Source organism: Coturnix japonica, chromosome 18 (assembly GCF_054131305.1).
Source record: "Coturnix japonica strain WE chromosome 18, WE-NBRP24, whole genome shotgun sequence".
Classification (NCBI taxonomy): domain Eukaryota; kingdom Metazoa; phylum Chordata; class Aves; order Galliformes; family Phasianidae; genus Coturnix; species Coturnix japonica.
The window spans coordinates 6,188,621-6,212,283 of NC_140680.1; the positions used below are offsets into that span (position 1 = coordinate 6,188,621).

A 23,663-nucleotide genomic window follows, 5' to 3' on the forward strand; every position below is an offset into this window, starting at 1 on the left:
ACCTCTGAGGCAGTGAGTGCACACATGTATCCAGCACAGAGCCAGCCACAAGAGAGGTTCGCACTGTAGCGATATGCTCACAGCAGCTCTGGACAGGGAATTTGAGTTAACTCCCTGAAGACTGTTATGCAGTCTGTTGTGAACAGTTTGAATTTCATAAATAGCTGAATGAAATATTACATTCTGAAACACCCCTTTAAAGTGCAAGTTTAAAGAGTAGCATGGTGTTGCATGCAAAGGCAGTTATGACTATAAAGCAGTTACAGTTCAAAGGCTCAAGAATAACCACATCTCCATCAGAAACACCGGATGAATAGCTTACTTATGGCAAGTACACAAGAAAACAGCCCCAGGCAGACCAGCAGTCTGCGTGGTTCAGTGCTGTTTCATAAGCAGATGGAAGTACTCTGGTTTTAGGAGCTACTTTGGTTGCACTATCTTTGGAAGGGGCTTTATAGAAGCACATGCTTTTGACAGGTAAATTGACACAGTAAATAATCACGCTGGTCAGCGAGGGCCCAAATATAACTTGCAGAGGAACTGTTTTAAACTTGCTTTTGGGTCTAATTCTGCAAAGTACTACCCTGGGACGTGCTGAGAAGCATCTGATAGATTACAGACTGAAGCTGGGAATACTGAAGTCAACAAACCTTCAGAGACCCAAATGAGGCTGTTGTGATTGGACAGTTTCTTCAGTGTTTGGCACTGATCTGCTATTTATTGGATTACTGCCTTGGGTTTAAATAGGCAGAAATGCCAAATGCAAATGTAAACATCCCTGGGAAGAGGAACTTCAGCATCTAAACACTTCTCTTTCTCCAGGTGTCTGCATGGGAAGTGCATGGCAGCCAACGTTGCTTACACCTGTAAATGCATGGAAGGCTACACAGGCATGTACTGTGACAAGAAGAACAACTCCTCGAACCCCTGCAGGATTTTGAAATGCAACCATGGGCAGTGTAAGATTTCTGAGCATGGGGAACCCTACTGTGAATGTGACCCCAACTATAGCGGAGACCACTGTGACAGAGGTATGCTTGGCCACAAGGACCAGGATGTTGGTCTGCTATGCTTCTGTTTTATGTCTTTCTTTTCACCTCTCTTCCATGTAACTTATATTTGGGAGTAAATGGCAAATAATAAGAAAGATAAAGGTAAGTTGGCCTTTATAGAGTGACTTAGGGAGGAGAAAAGAGCCACTACAATCTAAGCATATGTCCATCTGTAGAAAGGGTTTTATTCTCTGTCTCCTGAATCCTCAAGGTTTGCTGCTTTCAAGATTCTGTAAGGATGTTTAAAGGGGATGCTGCTGTGAGGCTTTCCCTGAACAGTGATCAGTCCGCAGTGCTGGGAAAGGAGGTGTTACACGTGGGCTTTCGTAGAGAACAAGACAAGGGACTAGAGGCAGCAGGTCCTGTCTGAAGTGGCAGTGAAGATTCCCAGCTCACTCCTGCTGGTGCAGCTGGGCAGCTTTCCGGGGACATCCCACAGCTCACACTGGGATGCGCCTCTTCTGCCCTGAGCTGAAAACACTCACTGGTAATTCTGTGAGCTCTAACTTCATCCCTTCTGCCTTCATTCCTTCCTGTACAGAAGGAAGGAGTTGCTTTGTATTATTGTTGTCCCTCTTCTGTGAACAACAGACTTTCCAAATTATACAGATCAGGTGCAGTCTCACTAAAATGGATCTGCCTGTGACAGTGACCAGCATAAGCATTTTCAGGTACCCTAGATGGCTGGTGTCACACAGAGCAGGCTGACCTCTGATCCTGTGAAACAGACACAGTAAAACTAACCTGCGTTTTGCAGGAGCGTTGCAGGATTCAACACTCAGCATTCATTAAAGCACTCCCAGAACTGCTGATCAAAGCCATCAGGCCTGCGTGGCCTCTGCCTTGTGCCGGATATTGCACATTTGTGTAACACAAGCTGTGTTTTGATGGCAGGTACAAAGCAGTAAAAGATTACAGTTCTGCTCATGGCATCTGCTTGCCCTGAGTATCATTGCATGCATGGGGCTGTCTGCTGATGTGTGGGGAATATCTAGCAAAATGGTTACCACGTGGCTTCCTTGACACCTCCATTGTCTTATCAGAGAATCTCTGCCAAGGGGAGATCATTCGAGAAGTGGTCCGTAAGCAGCAGGGCTACACGACGTGCGTCACCGCCTCCAAAGTGCCCCGCATGGAATGCCATGGCAGCTGCAGCAGCGGGCAGTGCTGCGTCCCACTGCGGAGCAAAAGGAGGAAATACTTCTTCCAGTGCGTGGATGGCTCCACCTTCACAGAGGAACTGGAGAGACACGTGGAGTGCGGCTGCTCAAAGTGCTCATAAGCCATTCTCCAGCTTCTCGCCACTTTAATCGACTCAGAAGTGCTATCAAAATGGGACCTATTTACTTTCAGAGTGAAGAAGAAAAGAATTATTAAGTATATTGTAAAATAAACAAAAAATAGAACTTATTTTTATTATGGAAAGTGACTATTTTCATCTTTTATTATATAAAGTATCGCACCACTTTGGGTATATGTATCATATAGTGAGTTATTTTTACCATGAAGCTTTTTTAACAGTTGTAAGAAAAAAAAAATTAAAAAGTTAAAATTTAAAAAAATTATATAAAGAAGACATAGCCTAACAGGAGAGATGTAGGGGGGGGACTTTATATGTATGCACAACAGACAGATGTAAAGGTGTTCCAAGGACCTGCTGCGGAATTGATACGGGCTGAAGAAATCACCTGGGCTGTGGGCTGGGTCTGGTGCCAAAGCGGATCCCCACTGACAGCCACCTGCCTGCCCACACACCCTGAGCAGCCTCCCCTCGGTCCCCTGCTCTGCCTAACACTGCCGATGCTGCTTTGGTCCTGTACAGTGGCTCTGCTTGATATTCTTGAACTGGTTCCCTATAAGCACTGCCGTAGCTTAAGGCTAACAACGTTGTCTGACTATTGTAATGCTATAATACATTTTTGCTGTGTATGTTGTATGTATCTGTGTTCACAATATATCCTTCAGCAACTGTATCTATAGAGCACAGGCAGCTTTATCCAAAAGAAGGGGACAAAGGGAAAGAAATATATGTTGCTTTGGGAAATTTGGGGGCAAAACGTGAAATAAGTGCTAAGTACTGCCTAATAAATGACGTAATAGTTTTGTGTTAATTCCTCAGCTATGTTATTTCCCAGGTTTGTGCCTTCTTGCTCCGAGCCTTGAGCCCTTTTTTTGTATATGAAATATAAGGAATGCACTGCTACTAAATTTGCCATGCCTTGACATTGTAACGTGCAAAGGTCATAAAGAACGTGAAAGTGGTGCAGGTGCCAGAACGTACCTGAGGCAAAATGGCTTTGACTCTCACTGTCACTTCAGACATGGTTGTAAGCTGGTCTGTAGCTGCCTGTTCATCAGCACCGATACCAAGCAGCTGGCTGCCTTTCCACAGCTTTTTGAATGAGCAGAAGTTGCACTATGTCCTTGTGGAGTTATACAGCCAATATTTGTTGATCTTAGCAGCACTCTCTTCTCTGCATAGGGACAGGAGACATTCATAGCTACATCACGTTCCATTCTCACATTTGGTGCAGACTGACCAATCCAGCCAAAGCTTTTCCATCTGCACTATTTTATATATCCTGCACTTGTTTCTCCCAAAGGGCTCCCAGTAACTTCAGCTGCGTTCAGAGCAAATGCTGAATAGGAAGCAAAGTCAATGCAGGGATAAATTCTCACTGTGAATGTGGAACAAAAAGTGACTCTTGGGGAGGAAGTTTGATTTTTGGAGGGTTTTTGGCAGGGCTGCCTTTCAGGGTCAGTAGGTACATGCAAAGAGTATCACAGATACTTTGAATTTTCTCTTACTATCAATTTCAAACATCTCTATCTGTAACTGTTCCATTAGCAGTGTAATTTCCTTCTTTCCCTGGCTTAACAAAGTATTGCAGTGCTTTCTTCAATTTCTCTAAGGGAGGTAAAGTCAGAGGTGACTTTAGCAGCCAGAATCCCCTTTTGGGGAACACTTGGTGGTATCACCACAGACATTCCAGCTCAGTTAATATGCCAAAGTCTGATTGAAACAGTACGGTTCAAGAGCCATGGGAGAACTAACTCTGCTGGCAAACACCCTGGACTCCTTTTTATTTTGAGCATTGTGTCAGATTCCCAAAGCAGCTTCATGGTGTACAACAGAAATCAGCCAAACTTACAGTCACGCAGAGAACTGCAGCTGGCTGCACAGAGATGTGCCTGCACACCACTGCCATGGGTGTTTCATTAACATTAACATAATGCACGTTCATTTCTGAAGGAGCTGCTGCTGTTCTGCTGTGCAGAAGCATTCAGTTGGGCAGTGGTTACAAGGCTGCTGTCTGCTCCACAACTTGCAGCCAAGGCCTGCAGAAATGCTGCTCCTCTTGAACACTAACCACGCATTTGTTTGCTTTGTTTCATGAGCAGCAGCGCATATGAGAGAGAAGTTAAGGTGTACTTGTGGCCTCACACCTGCCTGGGGGTGCTTTAGAGGAATGACCTTGACTGGCAAGGCAACAGCCATCAATACCTTGTTGCTGATCACTCTGGGATTCGTTTAACCAATGCTTTGCAGCAGAGGGACCAGCAGCAGCTCAGCTGGCCTCGTTCCCAGCCCTTTTCTATCACAGCATCTCGATGCGAAGCGTTGGGATAAAGAAATACCTATTTTGTAACCAAATGATGCAATTTTTGTATGCTTTTCGGCAGCACTTGTCATTGGATAGTGATGCTTTATGTCAATGATTCTATGACTTGCTACAGAACTATTTTATGCTAAGAAGAAAATAAAAAGCATTCAGATGTGCCAAAAAATGTGAGGTTAACTGAAGTGTAATTAGCTCTGAAAGCTCCTCTGTAACCTGCATAACGTTACAATGGATTTCAACCGCTGTGGGTACAGCACGGGAGCTTTTACCTCTATAAAGTTTTAATATAAAGTGAAGAAAGATGCTAACCCTTAAAATCCGGCAATGCAGACTGGTGTGAACTGATGTATTTTATTAATCAATTCTCATTGTGATGTAAGTTTAAATAAATTGTTGGGTTATGGAAGATTGTAACATACCTTATGTTGTGGTGCGGGTTATTTCTCTCTCCATTCGAGGTGCTGAGGGTCCATTTGGAGTTTGGGAGCTTAACAGCAGTGAAGCAGCTCAGAGAAGGTGAAATGACAGAATGAAGGAACATTCATTAGGTCCCTTCCAACCCGCACGAGACTATTACTATTACTATAACATATTTCATCACACTGGCTTAATGTCAGTAGGTGTTTAACCAGAGCAGGGTTGTGTCCTTAGCATCACCATTGGAAACTGCCTGGTATGAAACAGGAAAACACACAAGAATGACCACGAGGCAGATAAGACATGAAGTCTGCACTCGGTGAAGCTGAAACCTTGTTCTGAAACGCTTGTTTCAAATCATAGAGCTGGTGTTTAAAGCTTCGGTTACACGTTCTGTCGCAACAGAGAAACCACGGCAGAACTTCCCCTGCTTGGAAACAGCGGAGTTTCCAGAGGTACCGAAATGAGAGGAAGGTGTGAGTGCTCATCTGTGCCACGCACTGAGCTGCCCTGGGAAACAGCTCAGCACTGAGAAGTCTTCGGGGCGAGCTGTGCGGGTTCGGACATTGCAGCATGCAGTAATGGAGGCGGTATGAAAATGGATGGGAGAACTGTACGATATTGACAAGGCAGGGCACAGACCCGGCAGCACATCAGGGCTCCCAGCAGCCCCAACACATCCCGCAGCGCACAGCCCGCCCTGTGCCCTGTGCCCTGTGTCCCTGTGTCTTGCGCCCTGTGTCCTGTGCCCTGTACCCTGTGTCCAGTGTCCTGTGACATGTGTCCTGTGTCCTGTGCCCTTTATCCTGTGTCCTGTGCCCTGTGTCCTGTGCCCTGTACCCTGTGTCCTGTGTCCTGTGTCCTGTGCCCTTTATCCTGTGCCCTGTACCCTGTGTCCTGTACCCTGTGTCCTGTGTCCTGTGCCCTGTGTCCTGTGCCCTGTGCCCTTTATCCTGTGTCCTGTGCCCTGTGTCCTGTGCCCTTTATCCTGTATCCTGTACCCTGTGTCCTGTGCCCTGTGTCCTGTGTCCTGTGCCCGCAGCCGCCCGGCCCGTCATCCCGCCGCAGCACGGCGCCATGGCAGCGCTGTCCCGCAGCAGACACATCGCCGTGTGATTGGCTGCAGGGCCGTGGGGTGACGGCAGCTGAGGGCGGGCCGCGGTTCCCGTGCGTGTCGCGGGGCGTGGCGGGCTGGTGGCTGCGGCATCGCGGGGCGGGAGGCGCGGCGCCGCTCGGCCCCATTGTGTGGCGCGGCGGCGGCTGCCCGGGCCCGGCCGCCATCTTGTGCCGGAGGGCTCCGCTCCGCTGCCGCCGCCGCCGCCGCCGCGGCCTCCTCGAGAGGCCGGGCCCTCCGCCCGGCAGCCGATGCCGGCGCGGGGCGAGGCGCCGTGCGGGGCCCGGTTCGGCCGCAGCTCCTGAACCCGCATCGGGAGAGCGAGGCCCGGCCCCGCTGCGCCGCTCCCGCCCCATCAGGAGAGGGGCAGGGCCGCACCGCGCCACACCGCCCCGCAACCGGCGGAGCTGTGCCGCGCCATGAAGATCAAGGATGCCAAGAAGCCGTGTAAGGGCTGCGAAACGAGGGGATGTGGCGTCCGGAGGGTGTTTGTTTTTCTCTAATAGAGGCTTTAAACCTCGGGGCTGGGTTGGCGTGATGGGAATGAGCAGTGCATGGTTGGTTGCAGGGCGAGGATGGGCTGTTCGGCCCATCATGTTGTAAAGTATCTGAGGTCGGGGGGCTTTTGGAGAGAACTGACTGCGATTAGTTCCTTAGGCAGTGAACTTCGGAGTCATCGCACAGATCTCTGCTCCTCCTCGGTCACACGGCTGGTGCCTGAGATGGAGCAGGCCTACAGAAGCACTGCGGTGGAGCTTGGGGTCTGTGCTCAAATGAACCTGAAAGCTGAGTTGGGTTCATAATACCCTTTTAGCCAGATAGTTTGTAACCAGGTGCTTTATAACAGCCAGAGGCTCCTCTCGGTAGAACTGTAGAGTAGGTGTTTTCCTCTTAGAGGAAGTGATCAGAGCTCAATGTGACGTGGGGCAGAGCAGCTGACCATTGCTGAGCAGATCATAGGCATGTTGATAGGAGCCTGCAGAGCAGAGCTGAGAAATTGCCTCTGCCTGGCTCTGCTTTCACCTGTGTTGTTCTGTGCTGTGAAAGTGAGTGTAACCAGAGTGACTCAGTGCTGGGTTTGTACTAGGATAGGGGCGGGGAGGCTGGAGGCATCTACTATGTTTACATTCCTGATGTCAATCCAGTGCCCAGGCACCTTGTTGTGGTCCTCCCTTAAAAGCCTTCACCTCAATAATGCTGGTTATGCTGCGTTGTTGTGAAGATAAACTTGTCAGAAATGCAGCTGAGTTTGTGGAAGTTGGCTGTGCTGTGGGCTCTCTTGAGAGAGGATGGCAAAGGGTTGTTTAAATTTCCTTTGAAGGAGTTGGGAAGTGATAGATAGAAAGGAGGACAGCAGGAGTTCAAATTGGGAAGAGCTTCTATTGGGTAGTTGATGTAACATTAGAAGAGGTTATGAACTCTCCATCATTGGAGTGTTCTTGAAGAATTTAAGAGGTTTTAAAGCGTTGGCAAGACAAGCTGTAGTTAAGCCTTTAGTTAACATTGCCCAGGCAGTTCCTGTTAGTGTGAATGAGGCTGGTCGAGGTGACCTCACAGGTCCTTCCCAACAAGCGCTTTCATGGTTGTTCTTCCAGGGAAGTCCATATGAGGAAGAATGATTGGCTCTTGTAAGAGGAACTTCCAAAGGTTATTTGGGGTGCAGGCGATAAATACGAGAGCAAAGCATCCTGCAGAACTGCCATTGCCTGAGATCTGACTAGAGAGAAAACATCCCACAGCATTGGCCTGAGCATTGGCCTATTGCAGTTCTCCCTTCCTACCTAGTACAGCAGAGGGAATGGAACCTAGATGCCTTGCTTGTAATTCTTAATAAACCTTTTTCTGTCATTTATATAATACAAAGCAAAGTTTCTACGCTTAGAATTGTAACTTGTCAATTGTAGCATCAGTGGGATCTGTGAACAGCTCTCTTCATAAATGGGGCATCTTAAGTCATGTTTTCCTATCAGCTGGAGGAACATGTGGTGCGAGCAAGAGAAGTTAACTTAGAGGGTGACTGTGTCCTGCCACTGCTGTCAGTTACAGTATCTAACCTGGCTTTCTCACAGCAGTTTTTATGCTAAAATATGGCCTAGCAACAACTTTAGGAATAAAGGTTGTGTTAATCCTTCGTTATCAGAGCAGAAAAAATAGTCAAATCTCTCGTTTGAATGAGCACGGAGGATGTTGTGTGGTTTGGGGGGTGTTTATTGAGCAGCATTTGAATGTGTGAGTAGAGTTCCTCGTTGTTCTGTTGTACCTTTGCTCAGAGTGGTGCTGATTCTCTGTTCCTATAAGAATTTTTGTTCTTCCTTGTTAAAAAGTACAGTGTACTGCTTTATTCTTCCTCACAAAGCTGACCTGTCCCTTATCTCCGCAGCATTCCCATGGTTTGGAATGGACATTGGGGGAACCTTGGTGAAACTTGCCTATTTTGAACCTATTGATATCACTGCGGAGGAGGAGCAGGAGGAAGTCGAAAGCTTGAAGAGCATCCGCAAGTATCTGACTTCCAACGTAGCCTATGGATCCACGGGCATTCGGGATGTCCACCTGGAGCTGAAAGACTTAACGATTTTCGGTCGGAGAGGAAACTTGCACTTTATTCGATTTCCGACTCATGATCTGCCTACTTTTATCCAAATGGGAAGGGATAAAAACTTCTCGACGCTGCATACGGTGCTCTGTGCCACAGGAGGCGGCGCTTACAAGTTTGAAGAAGACTTTCGCACAGTAGGTAGCTGCCTTTCCCTCCTGCTGCTGCGGGAGGCATTGCTGATGGCAGGTTGGAACAAGCAGGGTTTGGAAAGACACAAGGGAGTGCTCAGAGTCTGAACTGTTAGTTTATTTGTTCAGTCATTAACGTGGTTGTTTAGCAATATGGTTGCTGACATAAAGGTACAGGTACCTTTTTGGAGAACAGCCTTTTTCTAATCCGTGGTTTGGTTTTTTTCCTGATGGGATAATGCTTAAACCACTGAGGTTTGGGTTTTCTTTCTCATGCAGTTTGTGATGATAGCGGTTTGGTGTTAACAGGTGTATTTTGACAAAGTGACTATCTATAAGGCAATCGTTTTCAGCAACAGAGGAGTCTGGAATTTTTTTATGTGTTTTGGCTGCTCCTCTGACAATCAGAAGGGTTTATTTGTTTAGATGCAGTTTCTGTCTGAAGGCAGTTGTTCATGGCTGCGGGTCTCATTGTGGTATCTAGTACAACACATCCTGATTTCGGAGTGGCTGCAGATCTCTTGTAGTGGAGCAAAACTGCTTCATTATCTAAAACTCCACGGAAGTATTTTGTTGGAGCAGTCTCTGGTCTGCTCAAAAGTGAAGCCTCACAAGCAGAAAAGCTGAATTGAGCTATGGGAAGAGAGGGGGGCTGGCAGTCTGGAATTGTTGTCATCTGGTACTGGTGGTGTTGGTCAGTGGCATGCAACCCAGATGGTTGTGCTCCCTGATCTGCACCCAGGCTGCTGTCTGAAAGTGAGCTCATGCCATTCAGAGGTGCACCCCAATATCCTACAGAATTTCTCACCATTTCTCTGTGTTGTTTTGTTGTTTGTTTTTTTTAATAATCCTTAGTGCGCTATTAAAGATGTGATAATGGTAGGATGCTATTTAGGTGTTTATCTCAAGCTTTTATCTGCTGATATGTTGGTGTAACGCTTTCCCTTCTGAGGTGAGAGCGAGCCCACAAGCATTGGGTTGATGTGGAGATGTGCAGGTTTCACCAGTGTGACACGTGATGGGGCCTGCAGGGTGATTTTGAGACCTACATTTATAGACTGATTTGCTGATGGAGATATTCAGAGTTTACCTTTTGAGATCTTCATTGGCTCTGTAGCAGACCAGAAGTTTCTGAATTAGCCATCTGAGACAGCTTCTTGAAGTTAAGCAGTCCAAATATATTGATGAGTTGTGGCATATTTGAGTAATGTTTGAACAGATTGACACTGTCTTTTTTATTTTTTAAACACAGATTGGAAACCTCCAGCTGCACAAACTGGACGAGCTTGACTGCCTTGTCAAAGGCTTGCTGTACATAGACTCTGTCAGCTTCAATGGCCAGGCAGAGTGCTATTACTTTGAAAATGCCTCAGAACCTGAGCGATGCCAGAAGATGCCTTTTAACCTGGATGACCCGTATCCACTGCTGGTTGTTAACATTGGTTCAGGAGTCAGTATTTTATCGGTTCATTCCAAAGACAACTATAAGAGAGTAACTGGAACAAGGTAACTTAAATTCCCACACTGGGGTAATTACCCAATGGAACAGTGCACCTTCTGCTTTCAGCATTTTTCTTCTCTCCCTGGCTTTCTCCTCCTTCTCTGCAGTACTGAAAATGCGTACCTTTAATTTGCAGCTGCATTCACTGCAGCCCTTATCCGTATTTCTGTTATGTTTTATGTTCTGGAGATGTAGCCCATGTCTTATTTACTGGTAGCTGCTAGAACTGCTCCATGGTGAGTTTTATAGTTGATGTCTTAAGTTTTGAATCCTCTTCTCTTGTTCTACAGAAGAATAAGTATGTGTGTTTTACTGGAAACAGTCAAGGATCAGCCAGTGGTCTGATGGCTTTTCAGGATATTCCCTTCTCTGATTGCATCTTCCAGCAGATGTTTTGATACTTTTTTGCCTATTTGTTAGCTCTTCTTGCACAGTTAGCTTCTTGTAAGTTTCTTACATAAGTGCTGAGTAATAACTGTTAATGTAGTGAACCTTGAACAGAAGGGGAGGCAACTTGGTGTCTTGCTTCACGTGCTTTGTTTTGTTAGTCAGACATAGTCTCTGATGATAAAGCAGTATTTAAAAGCAGCTGTTTTTCTTTATTAGTCTAGGTGGAGGAACCTTCCTTGGTTTATGCAGTTTGTTGACAGGCTGTGAAAGTTTTGAAGAAGCTTTGGAAATGGCATCCAAAGGAGACAGCACACATGCTGACAAGCTGGTTCGAGATATCTATGGGGGAGACTATGAAAGATTTGGCTTGCCAGGATGGGCTGTAGCATCCAGGTAAGGAACAGTTTCTTGCTCATTATGTTTTTAGGTTTTAATTTTTCCCTCTCTTCTTGTCTGACTGAAGTGATGCAGTTTCAAATATAGGGCTTAAACTGTTCGTGTAAAGCAAACTTCTTTTTTCAAATCTTACTGTAATCAAGTTACACTTGCTCTAAATTGAGGAGAATCATATTAAAAACGTTTCTGACTCTGACCTGTCTTAGATCTGACACAGTAGTAAAATGTGTAGCTGTGGAGTCTCCATTTTTTTTAATTCATGAGAAATGATCTACTGCAGGTAGTAATGAGTATGTTCAGATTTAGATCTCTGCATTTGTACAACCTATATATTATTCTGTTCACTGTTTGGTTCCAGAGGATTCATAAGTTAAGCTCATCTCTGATTTCTTTCCGTGTTCAGAAGAGAGGACTGGGTACATACTGTGAGTGAGGAAGCAAGTGAGAGAAGCTGGAGTGTTCATCAGTCAGACTTGGGCACTGACTTCATTTACAGTGCCTAGGAGTGCAGAGTAGCTTTGCAGAAGGATAAGGCTACTTTGTGCTGTATGTGATTCTTTGTGAAAGTCAGCTGCATACTAGGATTTTGCTGGGAGTTGTTACTGTAACAGCCCTTCAGTATAAAGGAATAAATACACCTGCTGTAGTGTTAGTTGCAGTGTTACAAATTACTGTATATAATAAGGATGTGAAAGATAGCTTCTTGCAAACAAATATGAGGCATAAGTTGTATTGTAGCATAAAAACCGTGTTCTGTAATTACTTCGAGTGGACTCAGGTCACTTTGTATTTACTGTTTTTTTTCTCTTGTTCTAGTTTTGGGAATATGATCTACAAAGAGAAGAGAGAGACTGTTAGCAAAGAAGATCTTGCCAGAGCCATATTGGTCACCATCACCAATAACATCGGGTCCATTGCCCGGATGTGTGCAGTAAATGAGGTAAACTTTCAGGGAAGATTATTATTATTATAGTTCTAGTATTTGTTTTCAGATTAAATAACTGCCAAAACGATGCATCTTTTCAAGCCTTTACATGTGTTCTCAAATGAAACAAACATATTTGTGTAGTAAAGAACTCAGAATTGGTTTGTAATATTTTGGCAGTCTCTGTAGAAGGCTTACGTTAGTCTTCCAGCACTGAAGCACACACTGAGGAGTCTGGAGCAAGCCTGTAAAGAGGCTGTAGTGACCCTCGCAATCTAGAGGTGTAGGAAAGAACAAATTACAGCCATGCACAGTAGGAGGATGGGAGGAAGTGGTCACAGTTTGCAGCAAAGGGAAATCTGATTGGTGTTAGCACTGAAACATGGACTTGGAGACGCCACCTTGAGCAACTTGAGACTTGCTTTAAGTGGTTGGTTGTAGCTGATGACTTCCAGCAGCTCCTTCAAGCTGAAATTATTCTTTAATAAAAGCTCACAAAATGCCTTACTTTTTGTTAAACATTGCTTTTAATTTTTACTAACATGAGACTTTGAATTGTTTTGACACCTGTCTCCTTAGCGCTTGGTACAGACATGGTTTCTTGCCATCTTCAATTTCTCAAAGCTCAGTTTAATACAGCTTGCATAGACCTGTGAAAGAATACTGAATTTAAACATAGAATGTATTTAGAGTGTCTAAACACCAGAGATTTCCTCGATAATTATCAACAAACTTTAAACGAGGTGAGGTTTAGTAACAGCTTTCTTAGGTAAGTCTGTGAGCAACTCTGTTTAAAGCTCTGCTTAAAATCTGTGGGGTAATAGTCTTAGAAACCTCTTAGCCTTCTTAGCTGCTGTCATCATTTTACATAGGAGATTTCGTTGATGTAGATCAACGGACTAATATCTTGAGCTGATTATATGCAAAGAGGGAAATTGATTTTGTTCTTATTTCATCTATAAGCTGATCAGTTTACCTTAACAGCATGTTCTTGTCTTCACTATGAACTAATCAGGATAGCAAAAAATGGTGGCATATTAGTCTTCTGACTGCTTGTGGAGTTGCCATACTGGTTTTTGTCACGGCCTGGATACAAGTGTTCATCCAACACCCTTAATGCAATTAAGTTTTCCTTGGTTCTCACTCTCATATAATTAAATCAGTGTTTATTTTTGCTGACTTTTAATGTCAGATGTATTTCAGTGAATGGGGAAAAGCATGTGTTTTTTACATCCCTATATTTAATTTGATTAAAATTCACAGTTTGTTTGCAGTGTATATGTCTTAGCCTTATCTTACTCTGACGTATATTGTGGTCTGAAGATGAACAGAACATCTGTCTTGCTGCCTTCGGCTTCTTTACAGTGCTGCCTTGTTGCATATGGATCAAGCAGCATTGTACAGGGCTATGAAGGCACTGAGTCTTCTCTACCATTTAATTTCACTTCTGGTCTGGCTGGTTCTTTGGCTTAGTTACAGAGAATACTCACATACTTTGAAACACAGGTGCTGCTCTGTAAGTTTGAGAGCTTTAATTCTTGAATGTTGGACTGTTCTTTCTCCACAGGTGTTCTAATTGTGGAACAGGTTTCTTGCTGGAGATAGTGTTGTTTCATAGCTGCTGTGTTGAGCAGTGGAAAGACTTAATCCTTTGCTGTTCTTCTCTTCTTTTCAGAAAATAAATAGAGTTGTGTTTGTTGGCAATTTTTTACGTGTGAATACTTTGTCAATGAAGCTTCTTGCATATGCACTGGATTACTGGTCGAAAGGCCAGCTGAAGGCCTTGTTCCTAGAACATGAGGTATGCTGTACTACGTTGATGTGATGTATTGTTTTTCCACTAATCAAAAGTGCCTTTATTCAGCAGCTACACACTTAGGTGTGATTTCCTGAGACAGTTGAGTAAATGCTGAAAATCAGACAGGATTTCTCAAACTGCATTGATTCTGTGGGAGCAGCTCTTTCAGCCAGGCAAGGAAGTACTTCAGTCTGTGTGGGCCATCTTTGTTCATGCTGCAGATCTATTTGGGGAGGTACAAGAAATGTGAAGATTTGCACAAGGATTCAGCAGCCTTTTCTTGTTTTTTTGTTTGGGTTTGTAGTAGTTTGTTCTCAATTAAACTTGAGCAGTCCTGAAAGTCCTTAAGTATTTTCTATCAAGACTGCTTTCATGCTACCACAGATACCTGTTACTCTTTTCTTCTAGTGTTTCTGCTCTCTCTCTCATCTGCTTTGCAGTAGCTTCTGAAGTTACATCAGTGTGTAATGCTGAAAGATATGAACCGTGTTGGTTAACATACAGGCAGTTGGTGTTAGTCGGAGGTCTGACAGCTGGGATATACAGCTTCTTGGCAAGGGGTGGCAATCTTTGTCCTCAATTTGCTGGTCTGTAGATATGCCACAATCAGATTTGTACCTCTTTGGTCAGTTCTCACAACACTTCCACTTGTAGCTTATTGTGAGACTGACAGTGGTCGGACTTCATGCTGCTGCCTGCAGTAATAGCTTGGTAATAAAGGTAAAATATTTGTTTCATAAAGCTCTAAAAAGAAATGTGACGGATAATATACTAAGTGGATGTTGTTCTTACTTAAATATGTGAATTAAAGTGGATGATGTCATGATTGACCCTGAAATTTGTGTTTGTTTTGAACAGGGCTACTTTGGAGCTGTTGGTGCTCTTCTTGGGCTGCCTAATTTCAGTTGAGATACAAGAGGTCACTACACTGAACTATTTTCCACCTGGATGACACTTATTTTTGGCAATGGGAACTAAATCTGGGGAGGGGGAAAGGAAATAACAGATTTTCTGTAACTTTTTAAATTGAAAAAGTGATGAGCTACTGAATATTGCCGTTCTAAGAAAGCCGTTTTTTACTCCTTTGGGCATTCAAAAGTAAAATATTTGGGGATATCATTTGTGTTCATTAATTCGTGTAGCCATTATTGAACTTCCAGTATGCGATACATCCTTGGAAAACAAGCTTCTGGAAGAAGGAATGCCATCCCTCCAAGTGCTCTATACTAAAATATTGCCGGTTTCCTCCTGAGGCTTTAAGCCTATTTGTTTTGTATATCACTGAACAAAAAACGATTTTTATTGGCTTTACTTCAGCATGAGCACAATTTCCCTTGAGTACACAACCTTAAAAACAGTATGGAAGTATCAACAAAATGAGGAGACTGTAGGCAATTGTTTCCCACTGTGGCAATAGTAATTATGCTCTTTTTATGTGTAATGGAAGTATTATTAATGCTCTGTTTTTCGGTGGGAAGAGTAAAAGCAGAAAATCAGCCAAAGCAGCAGAGTAAGCAGTTGATATTTTAAAGGTCTTGTGAATACACCTACCTGCCTTCTTTGCTTATTTGAAGGTTTACCTGATTTATTTCCCCACCAGGATATGACTTCCAAAAATAATGCCATCTATTCTGGGGGGTTTTCTTGGTGCCTCATAAATTCTGACATCGTACATCATAAGCTGTATTATGGGCACCACAAAGCCTGTGAGAGTTAAACCCTCATAAGGTGGACTGAAAATGGAACATTACAATTCTGATGCTTTGGCTCATCTATATGGAGATTTGGAAGTTTTCTCTGCCATTGTATTGTACTGAAAAGCTGATTTCTCTGCAATTTTGTGAGTTAATCAGACTCTAATTAGATGTTCAACATGGAAGATTACTTGGTTGCTTTTGGATTTGAGGGTTTGTGCTCTGAAAGTTGAGGGCAGCATCAGAGGTTGTATTGCAGTACTAGAAGTACAATATGTGGTGCACTCACAGTATGGAACCGTTCATCAAACTGTGGCCTTGGGATAAACTCTGGAACTGATCTTTCAATATTTTTCCTGTGTACTTTTCAGATTATTGTTATTGTAATAAGCATATTCCTGAGGCAGGGCATGAGATCATAGGTTTGAAAGGAGATTATACAGTCGTTAGCTATTTGAATCTTTGTGGACTAAAAAAACACTCAAGTTTATGATTTGATTTTGATGTGGTTTCCTATAAGTGCATGAGGAGCAACCAAAGTAGAACACGCTTGTGTTGGGTTTTAATATGTTTTAAGGACTAATAATTGCTCAAGTATTTCACAGCATGGCTGCATTGTATTCATAGACACACACACAAGGTATGTTTGACAGCTCAATGTGCAGTTTTCAGTTGTCCTTCATTTAATTTCAGTGCCCCGTCATAACATTGCACGGGGTTTTGTTGTTGTTCTTTCTGTGTTGCTTTTAAAAAGGAAACAAACTGCCTTCCTTTAAGAGTGCTGTAACGTAGAGTGGCTGCTTTGTTAAGCCCAGATATAGCTCATCTGCTGCTGCTTTTCTTACTGCTCATGTCACGTTTCTGAATGTTTTGACGGCCTCCTGGAAAATTTATTTTCCTTGCAAAGCAAAGTATTTTGAGGCACACTACAGCTTGCTTAAAAATAGTTCCTTTGAACTATTTATTGCATCTTCACTTCTCATGCTGTTACTGAAGCAGTAATTGGAAGTATCATGTTTAACAAGGAGCACATGTGGGAAAGGTGGTTACTTAATGACCATGACCGTGGCTAATTTAAACCATTTGAAACTGATATGACATAAATACATCTTTAAGGTTAATTGGGCAACTATGGAATAAATTCAATAATAGCAGCACTCTATGGAAACTACTGTGAGAATGGAAAGGCGTGCTCTACCTCTAGTTTCCTTCCCTTGAGCTTGCAGAAAAACCAATTGCTTCCTTCTGCTTGTTTTATCAGCACAATTGTTACTTCATTCCTCCCAAGTTTTCAAGATTTTCTTTTGGTTTGTCTCATTTTCTCTCAACTCAGAACTTGTTACTGGAGTCTCCAAAGGTTGGCTCTACCACCACCAGTAATGTTGGGCTTCACAAATGGTTGCAAGATAAGCCTTAAAATCGTCTTACCTAAATTCTTTTCTAAATTGGTTGAAAAGGCTTGTATCTTTTATACAAATACCTGAAGTAAGTTGCTTTTCACCAGTCTTTGCAGTTTACTTTCATGCTTGATATTTCTCTTCCTCAAAGCTAACAGTTTCAAGCTGCTGCAGAGCGAGTTGATTCAGTGTACAACAGCAGAGGACATCTGGGGTTTTCTCAGGGCTCCTTTTCTCAAGTAGAACTGCTCTAAAGGAAGGCTGTCTGATCCTTCTAAAGCAAAACATAAAACTCATTTGGAACGTGTAATTGCTTTCAACTCAATCAGCCATGCAAGTGCCTTTTAAGTTGTTCATATAATGCCAATTTTGATGGTACTACTTAATCTGTGTGACTTTTTGACCAGTGTTGCTTATCAGATAATTTTATCAGCCATGGAGATGATCCCTTCAATCCAGTGTAGCTAGAGATGCCAGGAAAACTGTGTCAGCTTTTGGGCTGCCCATCTCCATAGCCCTTACCTTGGGGTAGTGCCTTCGCACTTCTGTTTGATCTTTTTAACTATTCAACGCACAGTTTTATTCTATCTGTATCTCCCTAAAAATTGTACTGGTTTTTATCCAGATGAGAAAAGGTATTTAATATATTTTTTTTCTGGCCAAAGAAATTTTTGATATGAAACTATCCCAGGTTGGTATAGCTGCTAAACTTAACCTCATTCACTGTTCCAGTTCTACATGGGGTAACAGCAGCTTGAACAAAAAGAGAACTTTTTCTACAATCCACTTTGAAAACTTAGTAAACTTGAGTGAACATATCTTAGCGGAGGTTTAATTGTAAATACTACTTCAATTTATTCAATTTCTTTTTCTTATTAAGACTCAAAGTTAACAGTCCAGAGAAAAGCAACATTGGTACAGTTGTCTAGTTTGGTCCAGATATTAAAACATATTTGGGTGTTTGCTGTACCTTCTGAGGATCTTTGCCTGTCTTTCCCTATGGGTGAGCAAGCACCTGTGTGATTGTACTAACCCATCATAGAATACTTTTGTATTTCAGAGCTGGGACAGCAGGATCTCATTCCTTCCATGCCACACTTACTCTCAACATGAAAGTTAGCAACAAAAGTTCAGTTCTGGCTTCTCATAGTGGAGTAAATGTTCCTTCAGTAGTACTGTGAGATGTCTGCATTTGAGTTGGTAGTATGTTTGCTAGGTGATTATATTGACTTTAAGGATTCATTACTAACACTTTGTCTCTATCCAGTGTAGGTCTTCAGGAAATTTCTGCTTTCAAGCAAGTCGCAGTAGCTTCTCATTCTTAAACGTTTCAGAATAACAGTGAGGTTTTAACACCTGAGACTAATCAGTATATTTTATTATTCCGGAGTAAGTCTCTGCTTATTCAAGACTAGATGATACCTTACACATTCAGTCTGACTTATGCTAATGCCTACATTCATTCAAACCACGGTTTAAACATCACTTTCACTATTCACAATCTGGAAACTGGTTGGCTCTAATTCTGAGGCAACAGTTTGCTTGAGTTCTGAACAGAGCTCAGGATCAGTGTAGTTCTGTTTAGCTGGTCAGCTTTTTATCCCAAGTCCATTTGCACATATCCCAAGGTTAGTTATTTTCCTTGTCGATGTTTTCCTAGTGCCAGGGATTTCTACATCCTTTTTCTAATTATTATTATTATATAAGCTTACAAGACACATGAGTGTGTAATAGAGCTGTTCTTAGGGTAAAAACTAACCAGAAATGCTGTGGGTCAGACTGGAAGTGTTTGACCAAGACCTGCTGGTTACAGTGCAGAGCTAGGAAGACACTTGACACATCTAGTTACTTTTTGGTTTTAGTATTTAACACTTAACACAGTGAGACGGAGAATAGTTCAGATCATTGTAGATAAAATGGACAAATTATTTTAAGTCCTCAGATGTGACCATGGGAGAGAAAGAAAAAACCCCACCTTGTTGCGCAGCATGGAGGGATAATTGTCCACTTGCATTGAGTTTTATTAATATGTTCCAAAGTACATTGCCAGTATTCTGCCATCTGAGATAGAATATTATTAATTCCTTGTATTAAAGTCCGCAAAAAAAGCCTGTTTAGTTACTTTTGTTTACTTCAAACGTACAAAATATATTAAACATTTGTAAAAACGTATTTCACGCTTTGTGAAAACATCTCAAAAGATGCTGTAATATAATTGTAATTATTTGTGTGCTAATGGAATGTGTTGGAGCAGTCTAAGTCTGCATAACTGAGTGCCAAGTCCTGCTCTCTTCAGTTACTGAAGCAGATAATTCTCTTAAGTTGGGGCTGTTGGAGATGAGTGAGCAGGATTTGGCCTCAAGGCCTCCTGCTTGGGGAACGCAGTTGTGCTACTTTGCATATTCCTGCTGGTGCTGCATCATTTGTTGAAAGAGAAAAGTTATAAATAGAAATTGTAAATAAAGTATGTATAGCCTGGTCCTTGTGAGAGACTTAAAACAGACAGGGTTTAGCTTCCCGTGCTGCTTTCTGTAAGGCTCCTGACATTCCAGGTGTGCATTACGGTACAGATCATTTTCATTGCAGGATTTCAGTGTTACCTTCAGGTTTGTTTTCTCATTGTACCTGTTATAAGCAGATAGCACCAACTAGAACAGCATCAGCATTTGTTTTCTGCTAAAACATCAAGAAAATCAGACATTCCTTTTAGCCTTTGGGAAAGTTTTTGAAGAGATGCAGAAATACCATTCAAAATGAAACGTGTTAATTAGTCTCATCCGTAAAATAAACTGGAATATGGTCTATCAGTTGCTACTCCATGCTATAAATTTCTGATGTTTCACCGCTCCTCTAGCATCAGTTTGAGAGCATTGTAAATACAGACTTTGGAGGAGGTGTGTTAGTTCCAGGCCGTGCAGTACAAACAATGATGGTAAGACTAGAGAGCTCATATTTTGAGAAATAGCAAACTAACAGCATCTAGAACGTGGAAATCAGTGCATTGATGTTATAGGATATAGAGGGCTTTTGATAACCTGCGCTTTTCTACATTTCTGATGAGTTGGGGCATTTTAACACTTGAGTATTTGATTTTTTCCATTGACTGTCCTGTCATGCCTGCTAATGACCAATTGCTTCTGTTCAGGTGTTTGTTTTTGATGCTTAGCAAATGAGCAGGCAGATCTGTAAAATGCAAACCCCTCGTAGGATGGAAGTTCTCTCAAGAGCCATTTGGTTAAGTTGCCTTATTCTATGACATTGCACTCATGTTATGTCTCCACTTTCTTGTTTACTGTTCTGACCCTGAAGATGCGGTAGAAAAACGTGCTACAAATTTTTATTCCTAAATTACAGATTAATACCTTTGTGTCACCTGTTAATATAGCTCTTGTAAATGATACCTTTATGCCATCTGTAACGCAGCTCTTGTAAATTGTTTAAATTATTTCTTTTTATAGATTCTCATTATTGAATGTACAGATTAGACCCTTTATTATGTCACTGAATAAGTTCATTGCGCCTTAAATGTGACCAGGGCTGTAAACCATCCCATTAAAACTGTAAATAACTCTTTACTGCTTGTTTGCATGAATGAAGTTTGCATTTCATTTACCTTGTCATCAGCCAACTCCTCTGTGATGGGCCTACTTTTTACAGTTCATTTTCCTGGTTTTGTTAGCATTCATTCTGTATGAATGTTGAAACAGTACTTTTGTCTTTTCCTAATAAATAACTTGAAATTGTTTGTTGGTCTTTGTGGGGTTTCTGGATGGGTTTTTTTTCCTTCTTTAGCACCCAGAGTTGCTAAGATGGTTGATACTGAGGTTATTGCATAATGCTTCATGTCAAGGAAAGGGACTTGTGTGGTTATCATGCTCTTTACTTCCTCTCCTCTAATAAGAGCATTTACTTGATATTTCTTAAATTCAGTTTGTTTTTAAAAACATTTCATGCCGTAAATAATTTTCGGCTTGCCTTCCAAATGAACTTGGGAGCATGTATTGTTACATAGACTCAGATGACTCAGAATTCTATTTTCCTGCTGAATAAAATACAGTGTGTCTTTCTAAACTGTCACTTATCTTCTCCTGAAGTTTTCCCTTGCTTATGTTTCAGTAAAGCCAAATGTCATTGCCTTGAACAGTCAAGAAGTTTTCAGGACTGACGTTTGTGCCACAAAGCACGTTAGTAGTTCATGTTGTGATGGTTTTGGTGGGTCAGGGATTGTGCTCCAGGGTTCATTTTCCAAAGCTTTTAGCTCTGCAAATGGTGAGTCTTGGTTTTAAATTGCCAAAGGTAAAACACTGAAAATGCCACTCTGTGTTGTATCCCCATAAAGTCTGGCCCTGAAGAACTTCGTGCCAAAGCCATGCAGGCAGAAGCTTGTAAGAAATACTGATTCTTCTACAAGATTGTGATGTGTTGATTTAGCCTGGAGTGCATTGATTTTAATGCAGGAATGTGATGTGCATCTTTGAGCGTATTACCTTAGGTTTATTATTTATTTATTATTACCTTAGGTCTATTACATGATCCTTGAGGTCCCTTCCAACCCGGGTCATTCTGTCATTCTGTTTTTGTACAGCCAGTTTGCATTTAGCTGGGGCCCTTAACCACGTCCTGGTGCAGCCCATTGTGAGCTCAGGCCAGGCTTCCAGGTCAGCTGTGTCAGCTGCATTATTTGCATTATTTCCATCTTACCTACTGGTGAAATAAAGACTTTGTTTCTATGGACAAAGTGACTTCCTCTTATTCAGCCACCTGTGTGGGATTTTTTCTTGGACACCAAAACTATCAACCTCTTATTTAAGAATCCTTTCAATGTTTCTCTTTTTAGAAGCGTAGATTAAAAATGAAGTTCAGCTTGGTCTTGGAGTGAAAGTCCCTTGTTCTAAAAGTGTTTCTGTCCATCAGCAGATCTTCGTCAAGCATTCCGTGCTGCAGTATGAAGCATCTGGTAGCAGTTGCCTTGTGCACAGCAGTGGGGGCGTCCCCAGCTCGTAGCCAGGATCCAGCAGAGGGAGCAGGCAGCGTGCAGCCAGCAGGGCTGCTCAGGCAGCTATACTGCCACTGCTGCACTGTGCAGGCACAGCTGGGGGACAGCATTTATGCAGCCTCAGAGTGTGTGGGTGAGAGAGTTGGTCTGGCAGCGGTGGCTCTGCTTTAAATTACAGGGTCTTGAGAGCAATTGCTTTCAGGAAGCTGCAGTGACTGGCTAGTGGGCCCCAGAAACTGGCCAGCAAGTGACTGGTGAGGGTATCTATTACAGTGAAGCCACGAGCTGTTGCAGAGGAAGCAGCGTGTACTTTCTGTAGGTAAAAATCCCTCTTTCAACTAGTAAAGCACTGCGGTTCCTGAAGGTGCCTTCCTGCAAAGGATGTAAAACTGCCATGCAGAAAGGAAACAGTGTGCTGAGTGTGTTAATTCAAACATTGACATGTTTGAGTCAATGAGCAGCTCAGCAAAGATGCCGCGCTGTGCCATGTGCAACACTTCACACTCTACTACCCTTTAGGTTCTGGCTTGAGCAGTGGTGACTGGGAGAAACTTTTAGCTGTGGTTTACTGCGGCATTATTCATTGTTTTACTTTATGTAATTCCAAAGGACATTTATGTATTGCTTCTCTGCCCTAATGCAGCTTGTGCAATGAGCACTGCCTCAGGGAAGAAACACCAAGTCAGAGCAGACATTGGCCACCAGCCTTGAGACTGCGCAAGACCTGTAAGGTAAATGGCCTACAATCAATGTGACATTAAGGCAGAGGAAACACTTAAGGGTCACACTTGCAAGGTTTCTATATTGCTAATCATGGCTGTTGGTTGGTCAGTCTGCACATTTTCTGCCTTCCTTATTTCACCAGTTTACCTGTAAGTAGGCTGTGAGAGAAGATGTCAAAGGCCATTCAAAAGATAAGTGAGAACCCAAGGCAGAGAAGTATTGAGCACTTCCATCTTCCCTGTGATTTTTGTTACTAGGGCTCACAGTTCAAAAGGACCCACCCTGTTTTGTTTATGAGCAGTATATTGAGGTGGGCGTTGTCAGGGTGAATGGATGGCCCTGAGCTTTGGCCAGAGAGCAGGTACAGGAACTGGCAACAGCAGAGGAATGGAAGATGGGGCAGCAGGGGAGCAGGCATTGCTGGCACGGGAATGGGAGGAGAGCAGAGGGGCTGTGCAGTGTGAACACCTCATGCTAAACTTGGTGGCATTAAACATATGAGAGAGGGGCTATCTGGGAATCTGGTTGCAACAAACAGTTGCTGTTTGAAAAGAATACGTTTGTGTTTTTGTCCTGGAACCAGTGCTGGCTGTTAACAGTAGAAATGATGTCATGTGTAATATTTGACTTTGATTTGAGTTTATGGCCCATTATCAGCATTCCATTACAATCTATCAATTACAGCCCAGCATTTCACATGGATTTCCCAGCAAGGCCCTGCCTGAGGTCACGCTTCCCTTTCAGTCACCCAGCTTGTGGGGTGAGCAGATCCTTCTGTGACAGCCAATAATAATCCAGTCATGTATACACGTGCAGCCCTGCAGACATTACAAGCAGCGTCTCGTTGCTTTGGGGTGAACAGCCCCATGTCGGCACAGCCAAAGAGTGACAGTGCGGGATTGTCCTCCAC

The 23,663-nt window shown here is 43.0% G+C and overlaps 3 protein-coding genes and 1 long non-coding RNA gene across 10 annotated transcripts in view; 2 read left to right on the forward strand and 2 right to left on the reverse strand.

Annotated features, from left to right (window-relative positions):
- Positions 1 to 5,093, forward strand: part of SLIT3 (slit guidance ligand 3) — a 427,176-nt gene extending 422,083 nt beyond the window's left edge. For 6 of the 7 annotated variants that reach the window (XM_085518791.1, XM_085518790.1, XM_085518786.1 and 3 more), the window contains exons 36-37: positions 823 to 1,031; positions 2,096 to 5,093. In XM_085518791.1, coding sequence (XP_085374917.1) covers positions 823 to 1,031; positions 2,096 to 2,334 — 448 coding nt within the window. In that variant the 3' untranslated portion in view covers positions 2,335 to 5,093. Of the gene's footprint in view, positions 1 to 822; positions 1,032 to 1,946; positions 2,069 to 2,095 lie in introns of those variants that run through there. The other variant, XM_085518792.1, reaches the window with a different exon arrangement.
- On the reverse strand, positions 1,218 to 3,526 carry LOC116654076 (uncharacterized). The gene is made up of 2 exons (XR_004308952.2): positions 3,334 to 3,526; positions 1,218 to 2,398 (listed from the first exon to the last, which is right to left on the reverse strand). It is a non-coding gene; the product is annotated as an uncharacterized LOC116654076 (long non-coding RNA).
- Position 5,094: 1 nt separating the features above from the next.
- On the reverse strand, positions 5,095 to 6,562 carry LOC146757919 (uncharacterized). Its single transcript, XM_085518794.1, has 2 exons — positions 6,094 to 6,562; positions 5,095 to 5,345 (listed from the first exon to the last, which is right to left on the reverse strand). The coding sequence occupies exons 1-2, from the start codon at positions 6,560 to 6,562 to the stop codon at positions 5,329 to 5,331; spliced, it is 486 nt and encodes a 161-aa protein (XP_085374920.1). The 3' UTR covers positions 5,095 to 5,328.
- PANK3 (pantothenate kinase 3) lies at positions 6,520 to 20,777 on the forward strand. The gene is made up of 7 exons (XM_015875949.3): positions 6,520 to 6,653; positions 8,587 to 8,939; positions 10,186 to 10,439; positions 11,041 to 11,217; positions 12,037 to 12,160; positions 13,821 to 13,946; positions 14,802 to 20,777. Exons 1-7 carry the CDS (start codon positions 6,626 to 6,628, stop codon positions 14,850 to 14,852), a joined length of 1,113 nt encoding a protein of 370 aa, XP_015731435.1. The 5' UTR covers positions 6,520 to 6,625; the 3' UTR covers positions 14,853 to 20,777.
- Positions 20,778 to 23,663: the final 2,886 nt, after the last annotated feature.

Coding starts and splice junctions, on each gene's coding strand:
- LOC146757919 (XM_085518794.1), bottom strand. CDS start 6,562: ATGGGGCGGGAGCGGCGCAGCGGGGCCGGGCCTCGCTCTCCCGATGCG.
- PANK3 (XM_015875949.3), top strand. CDS start 6,626: ATGAAGATCAAGGATGCCAAGAAGCCGT. Junction 6,654..8,586: donor CAAGGATGCCAAGAAGCCGT/GTAAGGGCTGCG, acceptor TTATCTCCGCAG/CATTCCCATGGTTTGGAATG. Junction 13,947..14,801: donor CCTTGTTCCTAGAACATGAG/GTATGCTGTACT, acceptor TGTTTTGAACAG/GGCTACTTTGGAGCTGTTGG.